Consider the following 22842-nt stretch of genomic DNA (forward strand, 5'->3'; position numbering starts at 1 on the left):
AGATGAACTTAACTTCGTAAGTATAAATAACTCATAATAAAATATTATGATAAAAGTAACGGCAGAAAAAAAACACACATTATTTTTTGTAATAGCATCTCTTTACAGAATGAAACCCGTCGGTTTTGTCGCTGCTCTAAGGGAATGCACAGTGCAAAACTCTTTATCCAATCCTGGAATTCTGGGGAAGGAAGGGAGGATAGCCAATGTGCTGGGATAATGCATTCTCAAGGAAAAGGATGTTTGTAATATTTTGGCTAATTCAGATATAACAGAAAGGAAATGGTCGGATTCCCTTTGGGCGCAAATGCATTGTTATTTAAAGTTACAGTGCTCCGTTTAATTGCTATTTTACTGTCAATGCTGCAAAATGACCTTGTAGCCTAATTGCAATTCTCTGCTATTGCTTTTGCAAAGTCATACAGTTATGTGCTGCGTTGTAAGATAAGAGTACAAAACGGTACTGCTTCATCCACGCAAAAATAAACAACTTCCTTAAGAAATGAAACAACTAAAACGTCACTGCTGGACTAGTCAATCAGTTAATTAATGATACGTTTTTATGCTAATGTGACGGTCGTTTATTTCTCTTTAGACGCAAGAATCCAAAAACAGTTCTAGAAGTTTTTATTGCGTTTCAATAGGGTACTCATATGCGCAGCGGGTGTAAAACATTGCACAAATTTAGACAATATGACTGACAATTAATACATACTTTTATAATGTATACATATCGGTACACGTAACATTTATGAATACAAAATAAGCGTGTTTATAAACATTCTGTTGGTTTAAAGAGTGATTTGAAAAATGACTTTAAACAGTTGCATGAAGTGTAAACTTGACTTAAACAAACTGGACTTTATCCTTACAAAACAGTTCTTAAAAGGCTTGTGATGTGCTGAATGCAATTCGTTTAAAAGGAAAGGGAGAAACAAAGCAGCCAAACTTCCAACAATTTTGTTGAGGTTTATTGTAGTATACACAACATAACGTAAATATGACAAAGAATAATAATTAATAAAACAAAAAAGTTTAATTTAAATAAAATACACAATAAAGTGCACATTTACAACCAGTGCATTTTTTATTCGTGTCACTGTCCTCAGCAATAAAACTTTTTTTCATGTGGTGTAATGATATATTTTAAAAATACAAGCTCTTCAGGTAAACGCAGTCTTGAAATGCAGCCAAAAGGGCTTACGGTAGCAGAGGTTAGTGTGAGTATAATTTATTGGTGGCTGTTTACTGTGTTATTCCACAGTTCAGCTTTCTGTACACTCAATCAAAATGCAAACTTTGTGGATAGAGGCCCTCACACATGAATAGGGTTAAAATAACAAAGGATTGGCAATATGGAGCCAAAGTGCTTTTTCGGTAATATACAGCAATAGCAGCCAAAATAATGGAGAAACCAAGTAATGAATGTGAACCTATGAATATTTGGACTCCTTGGGTTTCCTTCATGCAGTGTAACGGACTATTGATCAGGAGTTAGAGAACACTAGGACAGTTCTTTGCTGTAGCTCCTCCATAAAGGAATCTGTGAGTCGATCCACAATTTTTCAGATTAATATTGCTGAGGGTTCTGCAAGCGGATTCCCAGGGCCTGGTAGATCTCCTTGAGGACTAGCAAAGCTGTATCTTCAGATTCCCTGCAAAGCAAAATAAAACAATGACAATAACATATATCCGCATCGCAGCTGCACATTCAAATGTAGAGCTATCGGTATATTGAAGAAGTTGATGATCATGATGTAAATTGTATAAGCAGTTCTCCAGATATATGGAAAAGTGTAATTTCATCCCCGTCGGGGAATAAATTGCTGGTTGCAATAAAATAACAAGATATGTCTTCCCTTGCCACGCCTGTAAACACAGCTAGCAGTGAAGAAACAGATCACCGACTCCCACGTGCACTACAGCAATGAAAGAGGATGAGTCCCAGTCTTACCAGTAGCAGAGGTGACTCTGGAGCGCAAACAGATACTCATTAAAACTCTCGATGGGTTTCTCTTGCAGGACATAGTCAATGCGTCGGCCTCCGTTCAGCATCCCAATCTTTATATGCTCTTCTTCGTCCTGCTTCGAGGGGCTGTAGGGCTCTTCTGTTCTATCGCCTGCGTCGATGATAAAAGGCAGCTGAATTATACATGACCAGTGAGAGAGGGCAGCATTCTTTTTGAAAATGGGTTAGTGAAGCAATGAAAAGGTCTCTTCAACTGATCTTAACAGCGGCAGATCTAAATACAAGCATCATTTAAAAGGATTAAAATACTAACTTTTTTAAAATATATTTTAAAGATCAACTGGAGAGACTAACATGCACTGTTGGTTCGATCTTCATAACCTCTGGCCCTTTAACAGTCAGTATATCCACTGCTTATATGTCAACTGAATAGACCCCGTTACAAAACATCAACCACACAGAAAGGCTTTAGGTGATAACAGGTGACTAATGCTGGTGATGTAGAACTTAAACAAAAGCTATGCATCTCTTCTTAATATCTTGCAGTCTATAAATGATATCCAACCAAAATAAAAACAAAACAATGGACATTTCAAAATGCAGGCTCATCTGTATATGTTGTTAAACTGTAGCTACAATGCAGTACATATACACAATTCTGTGATTGCAAGGATGGGACTGTAGACCTTAACTTGTATTTACCAAAGTTATTTTTGCGATGATATAATTTTGTTCCAAGTATACGTTGAATGAATAAAGTGCAGTGCAGTTGCACCGGTATTTTTTTATTATTTTTTTTTTCTATTCCCCCCTGATGTATAATTGACAAAGACTGTGGATGATCCCAATGTTCATTTTTGATAATAAATTCAATCCTCACCATTAAACCAGTCTGCAGGAATCTGTAAAGATAACAAACTACGTCTCCCACTGGTTCATGTGCAATTTACAAAGAGTTCAATGATCCCCAAAAATGATGACCAAAAAATGAGATAGAGTATGTGACAAGAGATTAGGCATTACCACAGTTTAACAGTAATAATACAGTGGAGGTCAGAACCAAAAAAAATTCCCTTTAAGTTAGTGCAACTTATTGCAAAGGGTGCAGTATAATGTAATTACATGGTTTTACTACATACATTTATATGCAATAAACATAAGCACCAAATATACTTTTATTATTCCTATGTTACCTTTCTCTCACACTTTCATTATATTTTTTATTTTGAGTGGTTGAGTTCTTTACTCATTTTTTAGGTTATAGCTATAGCAGTCATAAGGTTTTAGTTAAATTCAGGGCTGATGTGGGATCCTAGCTGTGCATGCTGTGTTTAATTTCATCAGGAAAGTCAATTCATTTGAGAAAACAGAATTCAGAACTGCAAACTTAGAGAAAAACGTAGAGGAAAAGTTCAAAAATGTAAATCCATGCTAAGCAAACAACTTGACAGACCTTTAGATTACTTAAGCCCATTGCTCACCGGATCTGATCTGTTAGTCATCATTCACGATCCGTAATGTCGTGTGTCAAACTCATTGTAGACTAGATGCGTTAATGTACTCAAACAATCAGAAATTACTTCTTTACCTCCTCAGCTATAACTGAAAGAAAACATATAGCCTAATACTTCCTGTTATTCTCACCTCTACTGCACAGAATCTATGTATAGTTCATATTAAATCTATAGTTATCGTATGCATACCATTCACACCCAACTCCACAGCAATGGCTTCCCAGATATATATGCATTTCAATGTCCTTGTATCCTTGTCTGATGCATCACATAATAGTTTATGCTCCGCAACAGCCATTGTGAGTTTTTACAAATTTGGATAATGCCACAGTCTGCTGCATGAATGTCAGGTGTCTCCTACAGTGAATATCATTATTCTCTGTCATTTTTAACACACACATATACTCATATTGCAATGATTCTTAAACCAATGCATTACTCTTGTACAAGAATTACAGACATGGTGGGAATGGTACAACATGAATTTGTTCATGTTTGTTAAATTTAGTTTTTGTACGATACTTTCTTGGCAGTGGCCTTTATTTGTTTGGTTCCAGTTTTGTAAAATGAACAGGCTTTTTTCTCCTTTAAAAAAACAAATGTGGAGTAAAATACAGGGTAAACGCTTTTAAAAAAGCCAGTCCAGTTAAAATGAAACTCATTATAATGCAATATTCTGGAATGAAAAAGCTTGCAGAATACAAAAGCAGCACTTCAACCATTAAGCCAGTGTCACTAACCTTTACCTTGTCTGTCACCTCGCTTACCTTGGGTGAATTTAAAAAACATTATTTTAGGCCAGTCCAGTACATTTTTCCAAAAAAGAGACTTGGACTTTTTCACTTTAACCCTTTCTGCTGCATGACAAAAAGAGCCACCAAAAACATTCTGTTAGATGCAGAAACACCAGCTGCCCAAGAAGTTACTCATGCAGCTAGAGATCTCATGCATACACTGGCACCAAAACATATTCACATATGCGTCACAATTTCAAAAACTGGATTGAAACAGTGATTTCACTTTTTTTATATATATTTTTTTCTAGTGCTATTGGGGGAAAAAAAAAAAAAAAAAATCAGGATTTTTAAATTTAGCAAGTACAAAATAGCCCCAACAAATCACCTTTTAAAGGTAGAGCCATTTAAAAACTTGCAAGAGAACCGCTTGTCGATCTTGGTTGTACACGACTTTAACAGCCACATTTCCACCTGCACCATGAAACCAGTCTGAAAAACTTAATCTCGTCTCGTTCCAATACCAAACTGTGGCTACAGACAGTTCCCTCTCCAGTATACACTCCAGTCTGCAACTGGACATTACACAGAAGCCAAAGATCAACTGTATGTATCACGTTTTTTCTATAATTGCTACTTATAAATTACTTCCCTGACAGTATATTTATAGCCTTCACGTACAGTATATGCATTCGTCTTCTACAGTCAGACAAAAAAAGGCCTCTTGCATCCTTCGCAGTAGACATTCATTAGCTACATCCACAATCAGCATGAGTTGGAGAGGCTGCCACCAATCCTAACTGTGGTCCCAAACAAAATTGATTTGAAGTTTCAAGTTTCTGGTTGTTTTGTAAAAAGTTTGTCAAATTATTACAGTAGTGGACTATACTGGCACTCACTGACACTGTTAAAGATTACATATTTCACTATCTAGTTTGTAGAAGTCTGTATACATACATGAATATTTTTGGTCCCACTGACATAAAAATGAAAATAATAGTTTTCCTACCGTCTTTTTCCAGGGGTTGGATCTTGGCTGCAGTTTCTCCCTCTGCCTGCGGGGGCAGTGCAGGGATGGGGAGCCGGGTGAAGGACTGCCAGGCTGTACGCAAAGAGCCCATCAAGTTGTTCTTCAAGTCTGTGCTCATACGAGTCAGGCTTTCCTTCAGCTCTGCAAATATTGACAGTAAAATATTGGATTCTATTTATTTATTTATTTTTAAACTACTCAGGTGTTGCACCTCTTGGTTTATAAGACTTTGCTGTAGCTAAAAGTAGATTTGGCTGTTGCTGTTTTAATGGAGGAATTATATAAGTTTGAATCACAATGTACAAGAGCTGTACAGGATAACACAATAATCATTCAAATGTATTTTGATTCCCGTCTAATCGTGACGCCCCCTTCAGAGTCGCCAGAAAAGTCTGGCCTCTTTGCACAGACCGGGCCTGGCGCCCGGACAATAACAAGCCATGTGACTCCTCCTGCGCTTCCAGTGGCAGCGCTTTAACTGGATGATCCACTCGGGGACCCCCTGTACATATATTTTTGCATGGAATTAACAGAATGTTGACTTCGTCCAGAGTAGAATCGATTTCAGGTAATCATTTATTAATTATTTTTACCGGGCCAAATATAGCTATGCTGGTAAAGGTTCTCACCAAGGTGCATTCTTTTCCTGCCTTTGTGATGCGGTATCAGCATGGGTTCGATCTCCATGTCAGAGACAATCATCGGCTCAATTCTGTAGGCCACTGGGTCAAACTTCATGGGGGGGGGGGGGGGGGGGGGAGGAGGATGCAAACAGAAAAATAAGTAACGATGCATATCTATTTGACCTGAAACCTAGTTTTAAACGGATGACCCAACAATCTGAAGCACAGATTGCTTGGGGTCATTGATTTTCAAATGTGAAATATATAAAAGTAGACGATTACACTGATGAAGGAACTAGACGAGATGCAAATCTACTTGGTTAGGGGGGGATTTGATCAACCAGTACCCTGCCGGGATAGGCTACAGCTTGAGTATTTCACAACACTGGGGAAATCACCATGGACTGCACTAACCTCCTATCGATGGCGATCTTGGGATTACCACAAGCGTTTGGGAGGCTTGATGCCCGACAAGCCTCAACAGCTCAGATACAAATGCTCTTTGTGTCACTTCCGTTGAAGATACTTGGAGAGAACAATTTCTCTCAGCTAGCGACAACCCTAACTGGTGCTAACAAGATTCTCGATTGAAACCAAAAACTATTTTACAACATCTGCTCAAAACCGGTTTTAAATCTGAACAGACTTCTAGCTCCCTGATACTCTTGGAGGCTGCAATCAAACAAGAAGGGTCTAGCAGTCAAAGAGGTGGGACAGCTACAATTGTATTGCTGAGGTCAATGCAACAAACCCTATCCCAACTCACAGGATGGTAAATGTTGTAGAAGCTCTTGCAGGTAGGGAACCTATAGTTGGGGTCGATTCTCTTGAGCCCCCGCACTGTAAGGAACATGCCAATGGGCGAGCCAAAGGCAAAGAAGGTCTGAGGTTCAAAAGCCAGTTGGGGGTAACTGATGGAAACCTGCAGAAAGCAAAGAAATACAAAACAAACACACTGGTTTCTGTAACACTGTAGCATAAGCACCATTTGATAACCCTTACAAAAATAATTTATAATTAGTACACTGTTTTGCAACACTTTGTAGGTGCTGACAGGCAGTGAAACGAGGGACACCACGCTCAAACACCATTTAGACCTGGGTTGCTCTCAAGCAGTGGGCTGGATTTGTGTCGAACTGTGTGGTAGTTCGTTAACGGGGGGCTTGGTTGAGACCAACAAACCACTTAAACCAATCTTGTGACTGGAGCTAGACTTGAACTCGGGTCACCAATGCTAATTTGGTCCTTATAATGAATGTGATGTTAAAGCACCATTCTTGTTTAGGTCTTGGCAAGACATTAGCATTTCAGAATTTTAAAATGGAGAGTATGTACACGCCTGTATGCTCACAGAATATATAGTTGTTGGTCCTATGTGTTGAGCAGTAACTCACTCAAGATTCATCTTTAGCTGTTTTCCTGTCTTTACTCCTAATCCACACTTTCCTAATGCTTTTATTAGGAAATATATTGGATGTATTATTGCAAGGCTACAACCCTTTTTCCCCAGGAGTGATAACCAAAGTTTTCTTACATAGAAAAAACACTACCGCTGGTTTCCTTCATGGTACCCAAGCAGTTCCTGGGGCACTAGGATGCAGGCTATTATTAATCACTGTAATCCAAAACGTAATAGAATATACACTGGTATAGAATTACAAGAAAATAATGAATAAAACATAAAATATGCCAGTTTGGCTCTGTACTACACAATTCTGCATGTTGCAGTACATTGTATATTGGCGTGTATTTGGAAAACAGCAACAGTATAAGACGAAGAGTAAAGAAAGGCCCATGCCTTGGTATATGGTATTTCTATGGAAGGAAACAAAGGGCAGTATTTTCAAACACGCACAAACCAAAAGAAGCACACATGTATTTGTATTCACAAAGACACTGCTAAGATGAAATGATCTAGGAAGTGAAACAGGAACGGACAAAAGTCTTTCTGTCATCTAGGGTGGTGCCATTTTGTAACTGAAAATACATGTTTCCTAGTACATATTCTTCTTTCCAAAATAGCACATTGAATGATTTATTTCATTATTAATAATCAGTTTTTGCTCCAAAACATCAGGACACAAACAACAACACATTCTAAGAATAATGGTGGTTGTTACGAGCACCACAGAAATGAATGGCCTCTTTTCAGAGACAAAGCAGACAGAGGGTGGGGAGGGTCCAAAGTTGCAGATAAGAACCATTGCCACACACTGCACCAACCTGCCCTGTGCCAGTTCCCAAGTTCAGCTTTTCCAGGTAGGCAAGGAACAAAAACAGGAAGGATATTAGCTGTATGGCTTGGCCGAGTCCCATTCCACAAGCTCTTCAAGAGCTCCCCAGGATTGCAGAATAAATTAGATTGACTTGGGATGTTTTGCACTGGTTAAGGTAGTGATACAGTGGATGAATGTGAAATTGAAAGTGTTTTAATTTCAGCTGATTGTGTTGTTTTTAATTATTAGCATCAATTATAGATGGAAACCACCATTGGTAGCATTGGAGTCTTCAATCCACTTATACTGGGGGCACTAAACAATATATTGAAGTCACTAATGCGCACAGCACAAACTGGGATATTGAAACACAGACCAGTTCAAATACTCTGTGATTTTTAAGCTGCTGCCTGATAAACACGCTGTTCCAAAAAATATACATCTTGCATAATTTAACAAACTTGATCACTAAAATTAGGCATTTTAAAAATGTAGATTGTAAAAATAAAGAGAACTGAAACCTTAATTCCTATATTTTGGATGAAATGTGCAAGTTGAATCAACTAGCTAAAACCAAATGGAACATGGCAGTTCTTCGCCAGTCGTCACTTTGAGCTTGCCAGAGATTTTCCAGACTGTACCTTACTTCCAGGGTTTAGTGGCTTGGCAAAGTCTGTTTCTTGGGGTTTGGTGAATGAAACTATTAGAAAAATGAGCTAAAAACGGTGAACCGACATTAAATCGACATTTAAGCAAAAACATCATTAAATGGTCCAGGGACGAAGACTAGCAGTCAGTTCTGTTGGAGCGGTCCAGCCTGACCCAGACGAGTTGGTTACCTGTCCGATCCCCACATCAAAGTACTCATAGTCCACTGGGCTGACGCTGCTGCTGGAGAGGGGTCTCAGGATGGGCGGGTTCCCCCCTGTGCTGAGTGCCTCAGACTCCAGGGAGCCACACTCTACTCTGGGTCCCTGGAGACTGTCCGTCTGCAGCTGGGCTTTTACACTGCTCTCCTGCAGGGGAAGGAAGGGGAGGACAATGTATTAATGTGTTAATTGTTCAATGTATTAATGTGCTAATTGTTCTTCGATATGACATTTTGACAAATCATGGGAAACATAACGATGCAATAAAATGCACCTGCAGGGGGCCCTGTTGATGCCCATATGTGCAGATCACGTGTCTAATTAACAGAGGCGTCATTTGGACTTTATTCCATGTATATGTGTGTGTGTGTTTGTGTATATATATACACACACACACATTTCCTTTTTTTTGGGGGGGGGGGGGGGGGGGGGTGTGATAGGAATTCAAGTTATATACTTGTGTACTTGTACATCACAAGTCTTACAATATTTTGCAGTACAGATCAGTGTTATAAAAATTTGAAATGACCATTTCACATACTAAAGGGTAATTACAGTATTTTAAAGTTCTGTTTACTTGAGTGATCAATGCACTAGAAAATAATTTTGAAATCAAATAAGACAGACATTTTGACTGGCTGACCACCCCCAAAAGAGCCCAAGCACAAAACCCTGGTATTGAAATCTCCTACCACAGGGCGCCCACCAACACTGTACCTGCTGAAGAGCTCTTTTCTTCATAAAGCTGAGGATTTTTTTTCTGGGTCCCAGAGGAACTCCAATTTCCTTTAAATCGCTCTCTGAACACAAGGCCTGGGATAAAGAAAACGCACAGGTGGATGAAACCCTTCAGCGCAGAGCGAAGCCAGTCTCGTTTCTCAATGCATGACCCCCCCCCCCCGCGTTAGAAGACTTCTCTTGGAGAAAGCCTCTCTGTTGAGCTTCATTTCTCAAGATGCAGCATTTTATACAAGGACCGTTTAACCAGCAAGATGATGCAAAAATAATATTTTATTTCATCTACACATGCAATTCCTTATATTTAGAAGGTATTTCCCAGACCTGTTAAATGTAATATTATGCGTGTCCTCCATCGTGTCATTTTTTTAACCACTGGGTCTGTTTCTGTAAAGACTTGGCAGTGAGGTGGTCTGAAAAATGACCACCAGGAGTGTGCAGTAGTACTTTCTCTTTCCTCTGCAATTGGTATTTTATACACAGATCTTCCACTTACTGGTACTAATTCACAGTTGCAGAGGGGATAGAAATTACAGTTGAACGCCAGGTTATTTCTAAAACCTCACATCCCTTCAACATATTAACACTGGCATTAACGTATGTTGGTTAATAGACTGGATATGGTTCTAAAATATCTGCCCAGGGTATTGCTATGGAGTCATGACATATACACATGCAGGACTGCATTTTCAAAGCGTTTATTCCAGTCTTTAATTAACTCCTGTTTTTTTTGTTTTTTTTAAAAGAGAAAAATACCTATAGACTATAAACTATTATCAAACATCTAGCTAATCTAACAGATTTAACTGAAGGGATCTTAAATCGCACCCAAGTTGTTGGTTTCTCACTTCTGTATATTACATTTTCAGCTTGAAGTTAATTAAAATGACTGCTGCAAACACTTTGAAAATATGGTTCATAGCCACCAAACATGGGTTTATTTAACACAAAGGACCCCTACCAGGGACCCCATGTCCAGCTGCTCTTTTCTGAATACACTGATATACTCCGACAGCCCCATCTTCTGAAGAGCTTCATCAAGGCTTTGAGCTTCATCTCTGCGAAAGGCACTTCTTACTTTCACCTGAGAAATACAAAAACAAGCATGTCAATGAACAACGTCGAAGGTACACGCTAATGACCTACATCCACAGCGTGCAAACACAGTGGCAGACGCACACAGACAGACCCCTACATAATGAAGTTCTCTCAGTGACTTGCTAAAGAATACAAACATTTTTCCACAACTGGATTAATGCTATTGTGACACACACAGAGATGGCCTAACAGGCTGTCTGAGTTCCTTCAAATCCCCCAGATTGTGATGCGCTCGATTACTTGCGGTAAAGTTTCATTACAACTTAATAAGCAGTTTTACATAAAAGCACAAGTGTGATATACATACGGAGAAAAAAACAGTTTAACGCCAGTCACCGGCAGATAGATGGCGCACTGGAGCTTCTAAATGTATTTTCATTGACCCTGAAACAAGCTCCCTGCATTCGGATGTCAGGTGTCTTTCGGTAATGAATTACAGATATGAAAAGGGTGTTATTTCTTACCTCTTCAGTGCTACTAATGTCTTGAGTACACTTTTGGTTAGTTAGAAGGTCAAAGAGGATCAGAGAACCTAAGAAGGGAAAAACAAAGTTATACATTTTAAGTAGAGTAGCAGGCTTTAAAGAGTAAACAGCGGGGTTCCAAAAAATATAGCGTTATCCGTCCCCATGTGTTGCTCAACTGTTATTATTACAGTTGACTCTGTAAGGATTATTGTCCACATTGCCAAACAGATAACACAGCAATAACGACCCAAGATGTCGTACAGAACACCAAAAGCCAGAGCACTTGTAGTTTTTTTTTTCTAATCACTCTTCCCGCAGTGATCAGAGGACACCCCCCTGATTTCAAACCCCAGTGCACTAGAGCAGACATCTTGCTAAGACCTTTGAAACAGACTTAGCCATATCAAGCACTATATTCTGCAATTTTGAAGACTAACCGGATACCGTTTTAATTCTGGAATTTTTTTTTTTTTCATCTTTTGGTTTTGCCTTTTACGTTTTACGCAGTTCTGTGCATGGATACATTTAGATTTCATTTTGCTGGAAATTTTACGCACCGCTACAATATGTACCGGATTTAAAAGTATGTTCTGTATTACAGTTAACGTGTCGTCTCTATAGTTTTGGCAAGAGATATTTTCAGAATCATACCGTTCTGAATTAAAATACTTATTCTGTTGAAAATATAGTACTGTACCAACAAAACCAATACAGTACATCTAAATGGAAGCCTACTTATTTTAAAACACAGTCCTTTCAGAAATGTATTTTTTTTGTGTTCCCTGAAAAACAGACAAGGGTTGGAACAGGCCAAATTGAAATAATCGATATGCGTCACGTGCGTTTAACCGCCACTGAAGCCAAAATTTTATAGGGTCAGACGTGTGAGTGTGTGTGTGTATATATTTTGTTTTTGTTTTTAATTAAACTAAAAAATCTAGGTGATGCAAAACTTTTGTCCTTAGCTGTAGGTCCTGTTACTGACCTAGGCTGTGCCCTGCCACAGACACGGCCCCTCTGAATTGCGGGTTCCTCTGGAGGAAGAGGCTGTGGAGGCGGTTCACCTCCGAGGAGACCGTGTCCACGATGGTCTGGGCGTAGGTGGGGCTATTATAGAAGAACAGGTCCAGCAGCGTGTCATTGGTGAAGTGCCGCAGTCTGCTGATGCTAGGCAGCGTTATCCTTTGAATGTCACTGCCGTGTTAAAGAGACAAGCATGAAAACCAGAGCCATGGCTAACACAGCAAAGTACATCACCATGACTCTTATCCATTGCATTCACCTGTAGAAATGCAAGATGGGCAAGTGCCTCCAAATTCTGACACTTTAATAGTGTGTGTGCTAAAGTATATAAGTTTCATTACAACTTACCCCAAGATTCTGATACTCTTAACTTGCGCTGAAGTACAGACAGACTATCACCCTCAGCACCACCCTTAGATTATATACTACTAGCACTGCATTGATCACAACAATAACACATAATTTCTTTGGATCAGTCCCGTCTGCTATACTGTACATGCACACCACAATGCAATACAAAAAACACATGCAGCTGTAAACTGTAACACTGCAGTGCTGTATTGTGTTATTTTACATGCATGCACATTTTGATACAGGAAATTACATGTTTCTAAATACTGATCAGCCAAATGAAATTAAGGGCATCTGTTGTACAACCGATACATGTGAGTGATATTAAGAAGGCATGTTTTGATCAGGACATTTCAATGTGATATTAAACGGCTCTGACTGGAATCGTACTTGGGGCCACTTGTCTAGTCTGCTGAAATAAAAAGCTCCTCCTGTGGCCGGAGTTAGCAGGAAGATGAACAGTTAGAGAGGCGGTTTTGTACCTGTCGACTCCTGTGGCATCCCCGTGAAGGGCGCTGTGCCAGTTGACAGGAAGGAACTCCACCCGGCCGACCAGCTCCTCTTCGTGCGCTTTCCTGAAGTGTGTTTGCAGCAGGCTGAGAGATGCACTCCGGAAGTCATTCACTGCAGGGAGAAAAAGGGGTCTATTCAATTGATCTAAAATGTGTCGGACCTGGTAACTGCCTTCCTGCAACTGTTAAACGTTTAACCAGGACTTGTGGGTGTCACAGCGGGTGCAGCTTGAATAGAAATCACGCGAGAAAGACGATACGTACCACACTGAATGATGCTTCTAAAACGAAGATCACAGGCTGGCCCGATTCCATGAACCATGAAGACTAAGTGGTCCACTTGTTCAGGTTCTCCTTTTAAAAGAAAAACAACTAGGATAAACTCCTTGTAAAGGGTTTACAGAAGACCATGTACGTATTAAGAAATGCATTATTTTACCTACTCTTATAATATACAAACAACTATACAATGACCTAGATTTTTATATAAATTAGAACGTTTGCTAAAGAATGACCATACCAAGTTCGATCACATCTGCGTGAGTGCGTGCTCTGGCAGCCTCCAGTACACCAGGGATATGGATTCTACATGACAGTAAGCCTGCAGGCTCATTTACTCCAAATGTTTCAGATATGCTGACCCAGGACACTTGTGGTGCTGAGTCAAAATCTGTTATGAATCTGTTAAGGTGGCTCTCACCTTCAGGGATTTCGACAGCAATGTTCTCAATCCCCCGCTTCACGGTCCTGGGACCAGTCTGCTCTGGGGGAGAAGACACCCAATCTTCCTGCAGCCCAATTGACTGGTACTGCATTATTAGCTGAAACAAACCAGCAACCATCAGGGTTAATACAGAAATGGTAATATAGAGCCACCAGACACCACAGCTAACAGATATCCACACCACAGGACATTTATACAGAACACTGTGCTCTGATCTGAAAGGTCAGTAATGTATTGTATGCCTTTTGACATTCATGCCCTGCTATGCAAATATACATTAGAGCCAACAGTAACATGAAGAAGTACACAGTAACATTATGCACATGTAAAAATGCAAGTCTGACCGCAGATGCCTCCATATACTGATCCCCACAATAGCTATAGAATGTCAAAACCTAAGTTTCACCCCAATTGAACAAGTGCTACTCTAGATATGCATAATGGCTCGACAGGCCGCCTTCATTTACCCCAGGCTCTGCAATCTCAAAGCCTACCTTTGGGTTGTGCAGAATAACTGTCTCTCCTGTAGGAAACTCCAGCTTCTTCTTCCACTCATCCAGTGTCACTGCAATCATGTACACCTCCTGCTCAGAAATAAACATTACTGCTCAACCAGAATTCATACTGAGATTATAATCTGTCTCCTTTAATTCCAACTACTCTGCTACAGCATATTTTGAACATCATTGTGTGATGGTATTCGTTTCGAATCTGTGTCGCTCACCTCTAACTGCTCACTGAAGTCCTCAGGGTAGGGGAGGAACTTGCTATCTTTGTCTCCTTTATAAAACCACCTGCACCTCCTGACCTCCGTAGCTGCTTGCTCCCAGTAGACCGGGTACTGCATCCTCTCTGCCAGATGCACATCATACCGCTCCCCCTCTGTGGCAACGACTATACTCTTTGGGTCCTCCCCTGAACAACAGAACACTGTCACTGCATAAAGGTGTATTGGTATACAACAGGTGTTGAGGTTTATAGTGAAAAACTGTCGAGGACTGAAAAAGTGGGCAATAATTAAAACTGTGAATCTAATTCTAAGAGATTAAACCTTCCCTGTAAACTGTTGACTGTTTCAAGTGTCAAGATACACGTTCAATGAAGAAGCAAAAGCCTTCTTAATATTTCCCTTTTGTATTTATTCTGCTCTGACTATGTTCAGTTACAGTGACTTGCAATGCATCAAGGTCCTATAACTGATGAAACCTTTTCAATTAATACCAGATTCCCATAAAAGGACATTTTCCTTTTTTTAATGCTGTTTATAACATTTGTTTTAGTTTACCTTAGCCGTAATGCTTCAAGACACAAGACAACAACCTATAGTGGAAAAACTGATTTTTACAGTTTCTTTTAGTATTTCTAAACCTTTATGTTTAACAATATATTAAAAGATGAGATGTCTGGTCACTGGCAAATCAGAAAACTGAAAAGGCACCGAAAATGTTAAAACCGTCTCTGACAAGAACCCTGCATACTTCACATCTCTGAAAAACATAACCCTATTTCTATTGTTGAAACATTCAGCTCAACCTCTTAACTGCAAGCCTCTAAGTGACTGATCTTCAGCTGGACCTCACAAGCTGCTTACCGGAGTTATAAGCTTCCTCGAGCTTCTGAGAATCTGCCCTGCTGAACGGCAGCCAGGTGTCTTTGGAGTCTGTCCGCTTGCAATAGAACCAGTGGGGCTGGACAGGTTCATACTGGGACAGCACGGTGTCCATGTCAATGATTTCAAAAGAGCTGGTGGAAGACGGAGAGGCTTCAGCCTGGTCCCCTGCAGACATCTTTGTCACCTGAACAAATACAAAAAAAAGTCATTGCTATACCTGCATTTAAAAATAAACAAAATTACAGTATAATCTATGTCAAATTTAAGCCTTTTAAATGCTGTTTTGTCATTGGTTACCATTGTGATGAAATAACATGACCCCGCCCCCACTGTATTCTATGTAAGGATCTGTATTAGCATTCTCTACGGCCATACGTCATATAGGTGCACCCTAGATACAAAAGTACTGCGGGGGTCCAAGCTTCATGTATGTAACAGGAAAAATATGCTCATAAAAAGTTTTCTTTAATGAGACAGGCCTACTTTTTATCATCTTAATTTCTCTTACATTTAAATTCTTACTCCCATAATATTCAATTAGTGTGTTCTGCATGGCTCTATTGCTATTTCTGCTGTCACAGTAGCTCACTGTCTGCATTACAGGATTGCATTTGTGCATCGATGCCCATAGGTTAAGCATTGTCCCCCCCAAATCCCACTTCTCCCAATCAGCCTTGCAGAGTCTTTTCAGAAGCATTGTGTTCTGGAAGAGTTAGCAAACGATGATCAAAGCAGAAACAACAATAAAGAATCATACTGAACATAATTATTAGGATATTAGACAAAAAGAGATGGCAGATCACATTCAAATATACTTTAAAAAGGTTTAAAAATAAATTTAATTTTAACAAACTTGTAACAATGTACTGCAACCGTGGGCACCACCAAGTACTAAATATTGCAGAAGACCCCGATATAGGTGATTCCCAGTACTGAATTCATCATCAGTTGAACTTTGAAAGCAATGCCCTTAAGATGCAGAAACTCAGGCTGTGGTCAAACAGGTGAGAGCATGTTATCAAACATACCAGGACTATCTCCCTCATGTCACATCAAAGCAACTAGGGCATCAAGTACTGTCCAGCATTAACCTACTTTCCAGCAGCTATTAAGAAGGAAGTGTTTTGACTGCTAGGTTGAACCATTTCAAACAGGGAGGGGAGTGGGAGTTCCTACATTCTAATACAGAATGTAATTGTAATGTATGTAATACAAAAATAATTTCTCTTTTTGTGTTCTTGGCAGTCCTGAACACAGGAAAGCGATGATACTTCAGACATTGTTCCATGACTCCAGCAATGCATTCATTGCAACTCTAAACTCTTAATAGAACTTCAATGGGACTGAGCAAAAATGTTCCCAATAAGCAGGGATGACTTTATCAGGAGTTCACCAACACCCTGGCAAAACAAGCAGAAACACATGTGTTGATTAAGCAAATGTCTGGTTTGCTGTGGAATATAATAGAATACTAGGAATGGCACTGATTATAATAGAGTTCATTATTATAATAATTAATACAGAAAATAGAAGCAGGGATGGAAACAAGAATCCTATTGCACAGCAGCTTCACCCATCCCAGGTTTTAACACAAGCCTGATGAGCCACAGGGTATGGATAACAAGCTCAGGTGTGTCTTATTAGACATAGCAAAACCAGGACTGGATCAAACTGCTATGCAATGGCAGCCTTACTTCCATCCCTGTAGAAATCTGTAAACATGTCAGCGTCATGTAGAGCACGATTAAGAGTATGACTAAGCGGGTATAAACGTTGCAAACCGAAGCTCAGCAGAATTTTGTAGCAATTTCTAGTATCTGATCTACTAAAAGGTACTTTGAAAATGATAAATGGAATACTAACAGTATTAATAGTGCTTCCTTTGTATGTATTCCGTTATATTAAAAATCAAATCATCGGCAATTTCGTTTGGAAATCCGTCTCCCCATCTAAATACAGCAGAACCCCAGAGTTATCGAACACCAAACCTACGAGCTGACTGGTCAACCAGACGCCCCACTTTCAGCCACAAGTATGCAAATCACTCAAACATGCGTGCAATGGAACCAGACAGGCACTCCTATAAGCAGTGTGCTGGTCATGAAGGCAACAAATGTTGTACCAACAAATGTATCCAGACAAAGGTGAGGCAGATTTCAAAGCACGGGTATTTCTACTAGGAACATTTTAGTTTTAAACAAAAGCACAGATTTTTGTTTCAAGCCAAAGGAGTAGGAATGACTGAGCAAGCAGTTGCACGCATGCATTTTGCTTAAAATAATAAACACAAGCACTATGCTAACCCATGTTTGCCTGGACATTTAAATCTGTATTTTTGCTACAATTAAACTTAAATGTTGCCTTTTTCCCTTTAAAGTAACGAGTTAAAGACTTTAGACACATAACAATAAGAGGATTGCATCACTGTGCTGTATCCTTGTATTATTGACTAGATTGAAGGTGTAGACAGCAGATGTACACATTTACTGAAACAACTGAAAACTGATTTTTCTCCAATTCTGAGATGTTTGTAAATCTGAGGTTCTACTGCATAAGGAAACTCACTCAGTTTACTTTTGACACCCTATCTGTACACACACAGGCACACACGCACGCACGCACACACACAGAGACACACACACACAAACACACACAGAGACACATTTAAACATACCTCAAGGAAAACGATTGTAGGTTATCCACAGAGATTAATAATAATTCCGATGAAAACAAGATGAAACAATGATATAATCTTCACCTCAAGAACAGTCATCTTTCAAAAGGGACCAGCCTTTAAAAAAATGTATTGAGCACAAAACAGGGTTGCTTTGTAATGAAACGCCCATTGTATCACAAAGAGATGCATTATTCCAGTGTACAATCAGGGATTTTTTTTTTTTTTAGCACATTTGTAACAATGGATTTCTTGGTCATGACCAACATATGCACCGAACAAAACAACAAAAAGAAAGACAATAAAGAAAATCTCTGCCCATCCCTAAATGCTTTTCTTAATAGTTTTAAACAGGGTAGTACAGTTCAATCGGGTTAAAAAAAACAAAACCAAAAAAACTTACCTCTCTCCTACAGCAGTGTACAGTACAATACTTTGGGCACTGTTACTACAGTCCAGAAACCTAACTTATACATAGCTGGACACTAATCAAGTGGCACTAGTTTTATTAAAACATGACTCAACACCATTTAGTTTACAGTACTCAAACATCTAACAATGCTAGTCTCTGTACTGTATTTCTGTGAAGCGACAATCCCATTTAGTGACTATAAAAACATGGTGTTGTTTATTTTATTGTATTTTATAGGTTTTTGATAAGGCTTTTACATTTTTTTACTAATAATAATTTAAAATAGAACTTCAGTTTAAAAAAATGCCACATTTAAAAGAAAAGGTGACCCACCCACCTGCTCAGGTGCTGTCTGCGGTTGGCTTTGTGCATTAGCTGAAGAGTCAGTGTGATTATTCAGTTTGCTCTGGTGAGAGCCAAGTGGATTAGTGTTGTCTCGAGTCTGGATCTTGAGTGCTTCAGCTGGCTCTGCTCCTGCAGGACTGGCGAGCTCACCTTGGGGCTGAGGATCCCAGGACATAGTATAATGGGATCTGGTGCTTTGTGACTCTATGTCTGGGTCCATAGTTCGCTCTGGAGCGCAGTTAGCAGCTTGGCTCTCTGTGTCAGGCTCTGAAACACGACATGACCCTCCTAGGACATAGAAAAAAAAAAAAAAAAAAAAAAATGTTTTATATTACAACATAAACAAACTTTTAAAAGCGATCGGCGTGTCAAGAAATCTTAAAGCGATGTGCACATATAAAACAAAACTACAAAAACAGTTGCAAAGGTCAAATTTGTTTAAAACACAAAACACACTATAATAACAGTTACAATAATTCGGACTGATCCCTAGCTCCTGTTCAGAATTGAGTGTCACACTTTAGCTGCACAGTTTGAAAAAGCACTGGCTCCCTGGCTAGAGGCAGCTTGGACTAGGGGTCAGAGCCAAGGACTTGGCTCTATACTTATTTAACTGCCCGTTGGCAACTTGGACAGGACACATGACTGAGCAGGATGCCCACTTTAGTCCTGTAGTCACAGGCAGTTTAATACAGAATGCAAGCCTGGCTAGCAAGGGGCTTCTCCCCCAGTGTGGACGGCTATAAACACTAGGTCAGTAAGAAACCAATCACACAGTGGAGGAGGTGGTGAGCTGTGGGTGGAGGAGTCAAGGGTTGGATGTGTGAACCTGAATCTACAAAGGGCTATTTTAAATCATTTAGATCTGCCTCTCCTTAGATCAACTGATGGGGGTCAGCAATTCTGTAATCCTAGAAATCAAGTGCATCATCCACAACATCAAAACAGTCAATCAGAATTCCAAGGAACAAAAATTTGTTTAAAAAATATCAATATCGAAGTTCAATATCAAGTAGTAAAAATTGCAGAACAATAATAATAATAATAATAATAATAATAATAATAATAATAATGGAAATGAATAAAAATGATAGAAAAACAACAACAAAAAAAAACCAAACAAACAAAAAAACGATTCAGTTAATCTATCAATTCATTTCTATTTTAAGGCGAATGGAATCCCCTTAGCTAATTGATATACCGGCACTTCTAGCTGCTGATTGGTCAGTGACACTTGCAGCACTAAAGTTTAAAGAGCTGTATTGCGAGACAGTGAAGTTTTGTGACTCATACAATCCTGTCACACGTCACGCCAGTAGAACATAGGTCCCCTTACACTCATAATAAAACTGGCCACATTAACAACTATGTTGTTATATTTGCATGGGAATAAACAATTATTTCACACCAAGGCATCATCAAACCACATTAATCTAGGATTTAAAAAAAAAAAAAAAAAAAAAAAAAAAAAAAATCCTAAACAACCCTAAACAAAAACTAGTTTTCAAATATCATCTAGTTATTTCACTCAATTTGTGCAGAAACTAATGTGTATTTGAAAAGTACTGTCCTACCTCTGTGTAGGCTACAGATGTCTGTAAATATGGTTCTGCGGTGAAGTACAAAATTCGAATTGTTGATGTCACTGCTTGAATTCTGAAATAAAACGCATATTGTGGCGTTTTTATTAATGTCCCAACATGTACCGGTGTAGCAGCAAATTAAAAATGAATAATTAATTATTATATTACAAGCCCTTGACGTTAAACGTGCAGGCCCTTTCGCTTTTCGCTTTGGGTTGGGTAACTACAGTGCATTGTCAAAACGTTCACTGTAACGTAAACATCACAAAACAACAGTGACAAGAAATATCTTTATTACACTTAAATACACATTTATCGCAATGAAAACAGAATACCCCCTAACCCGATTGCATGTCTCAAAAGAACATCTTACCTGCTAATAATTTTTGTTTTGTGGAGTCGCTGTCTCCTTCTGCCTGCTCCAGGATCGTTGCATCTTCTGGACGAGTACCACCTATATGATCTGCCGGGATGTTATCGGTAACCTGTGCGCCTGGCTCCATGTCCATCATTAGTAAGTATTTGTATCACGACGTTACAGAAGGTGGTTGAAACCCTGTTCCTTCCATTGCTGTAGCGTAATGGCAATGCTCAGCTGCGCCTCCTCTGCCTGACAACCGGGTGACGTCACCCCGAGTTAAAGGTTAGCCAGCACAGCGAAATCGTGGACCTGACATTTCTGCTGCAATGACCTGCAGTAACTCCTGTTCATATCTCAGAGCATATTCGTTTTGGGCATGTAAGAGTTGTAAATGGTAGATTAACAAGGATATACGCCTGTGGGTGTATGCCTTTGCGGGGTGCTTCCAAACCAAAATAACAAGCATGTAGCTTCACCGTGCAGTCGTGCAAGGATATAACCTCTAGCCTAGCAGACTGTTACATTATGAAATCTTGTATTCGTAATACACAAAGTGAAAGAGGTGATGCCTTTATTGGACTAACTAAAGAATAATTAATCTAAGCTTTCAACACCTCAGCGGTCTCTGCTTCAGGTGAAAAAAAAAAGAAAGCTTATTTTAATATGAATTGTTGCAAAGGCTTTGCCTTTGACTCAGATGTCTGGATTCGGGATTTCCCCAAAATATTACTGTAAACGTTAGCTCTGACCCTCACTTGGAATAGATATCCCCAGTCCAGTTGCTCACAGTTATGTCACTGATCTACTGAATCAAACCATACAAAACTGCACTATACTAGCAGCTATAAATTACAAGGTGTTAAACTGTAGCCTGGTGGAAGTTGTTGAATACAACGCCAACAGTCTACAGCGATCCAGTAGACCTGCATTATATTACCCGCACGACAGTTGTGTGCAGCTATTCGGCAACAAGGAGAAGCAGAAAGATCTCTGTGGCTTCACAATGGAGAAAAAAAGTGGGTGCATCCACTGTTGAAGAAGTACAGTATATCATTTCCATTTTAAAGTATTCCTGAACTTGTCTCAATCCTTTGTTTAACATCATTTTAAAATGCACCTGCTTCCCCAGTTAATCATATATAAAACACATACAGCATTGGAGCAAGCTATGTGGTTTCATGAGTATCAGATTGTGTCAGTAAAACCTGCCTTTAAGGAGGTCCCATGCTGTTAATTTAATCTGTTGGTGTTACTTAACATTTTTTTAATTAAAAAACAAAACAAAAACACAACCCAATTTAAATGTCTGCATTCTATCTATACATACAAGTACATAACAGCATGTGAATGCTATTAATAAACTCATTCTGATCCAAGCAATACATGGCTCTCCGTCTGAAATAAGATTTCAAGCTTTTGTTTCCTACAGCTAAAAACGACCTGTTTTCTGATCAAGCATCCTGTAGCAAAGTCTGAACTAAGTAAGAAATGAAAGAAACATATATATATATATATATATATATATATATATATATATATATATATATATATATATATATATATATATATATATATATATATATATATATATATATATATATATAAACTGTACGAGTTTAGACAGTGCTTTATCGTTATTTCATGATTCCGTAATTCATGGTTAGGTTATCTTGTAAAGTGAATTGTACTTGAATGTGTAAGAACCTTTGACTAATTCACTAAAGGGATCATTTGATAACCCTACACCCCACCAGGATAAAACACAGCTGAGTTTTTAGAGCATTTTACAAACCCTGGGAATCCATCTGGTATTGGGTTAACGGTTGATCAGATCCCCCTGTAATTCAATATTTGACCATTGCTGTACTGTACAGAAACACATGCCTTCTGTATTGCTTAGTGATGGTGTAGGATTATCACTATCACTCCCCACAGGGTTTTTGTTTAAAAAAAAAAATTTAAAAAAAATTAAAAAAGACAAGCACAT

General features: G+C 39.0%; 1 protein-coding gene across 6 annotated transcripts; it reads right to left on the reverse strand.

Annotated features, from left to right (window-relative positions):
- Positions 1-645: 645 nt before the first annotated feature.
- Positions 646-21090, reverse strand: LOC121302334 (phospholipase DDHD2-like). 6 transcript variants are annotated; one of them, XM_041232239.1, is made up of 21 exons: positions 20868-20959; positions 20486-20567; positions 18904-19199; positions 15460-15664; positions 14593-14783; positions 14363-14452; positions 13845-13965; positions 13409-13498; positions 13115-13256; positions 12244-12452; positions 11256-11323; positions 10655-10777; positions 9673-9768; positions 8926-9102; positions 8094-8120; positions 6637-6792; positions 5877-5979; positions 5227-5388; positions 4251-4340; positions 1955-2120; positions 647-1655 (listed from the first exon to the last, which is right to left on the reverse strand). In XM_041232239.1, the coding sequence occupies exons 3-21, from the start codon at positions 19129-19131 to the stop codon at positions 1571-1573; spliced, it is 2529 nt and encodes an 842-aa protein (XP_041088173.1). In that variant the 5' UTR covers positions 19132-19199; positions 20486-20567; positions 20868-20959; the 3' UTR covers positions 647-1570. The 6 variants fall into 6 exon arrangements, with proteins under 6 accessions (XP_041088174.1, XP_041088173.1, XP_041088169.1 ...); XM_041232235.1 differs by lacking the exon at positions 20486-20567 and having other exon boundaries at positions 648-1655; positions 20868-21090; XM_041232240.1 differs by lacking the exons at positions 18904-19199; positions 20486-20567; positions 20868-20959 and adding an exon at positions 18155-18297 and having other exon boundaries at positions 646-1655.
- Positions 21091-22842: the final 1752 nt, after the last annotated feature.

Source organism: Polyodon spathula, chromosome 29 (genome assembly GCF_017654505.1).
Source record: "Polyodon spathula isolate WHYD16114869_AA chromosome 29, ASM1765450v1, whole genome shotgun sequence".
In the NCBI taxonomy this organism is placed as follows: Eukaryota; Metazoa; Chordata; class Actinopteri; order Acipenseriformes; family Polyodontidae; genus Polyodon; species Polyodon spathula.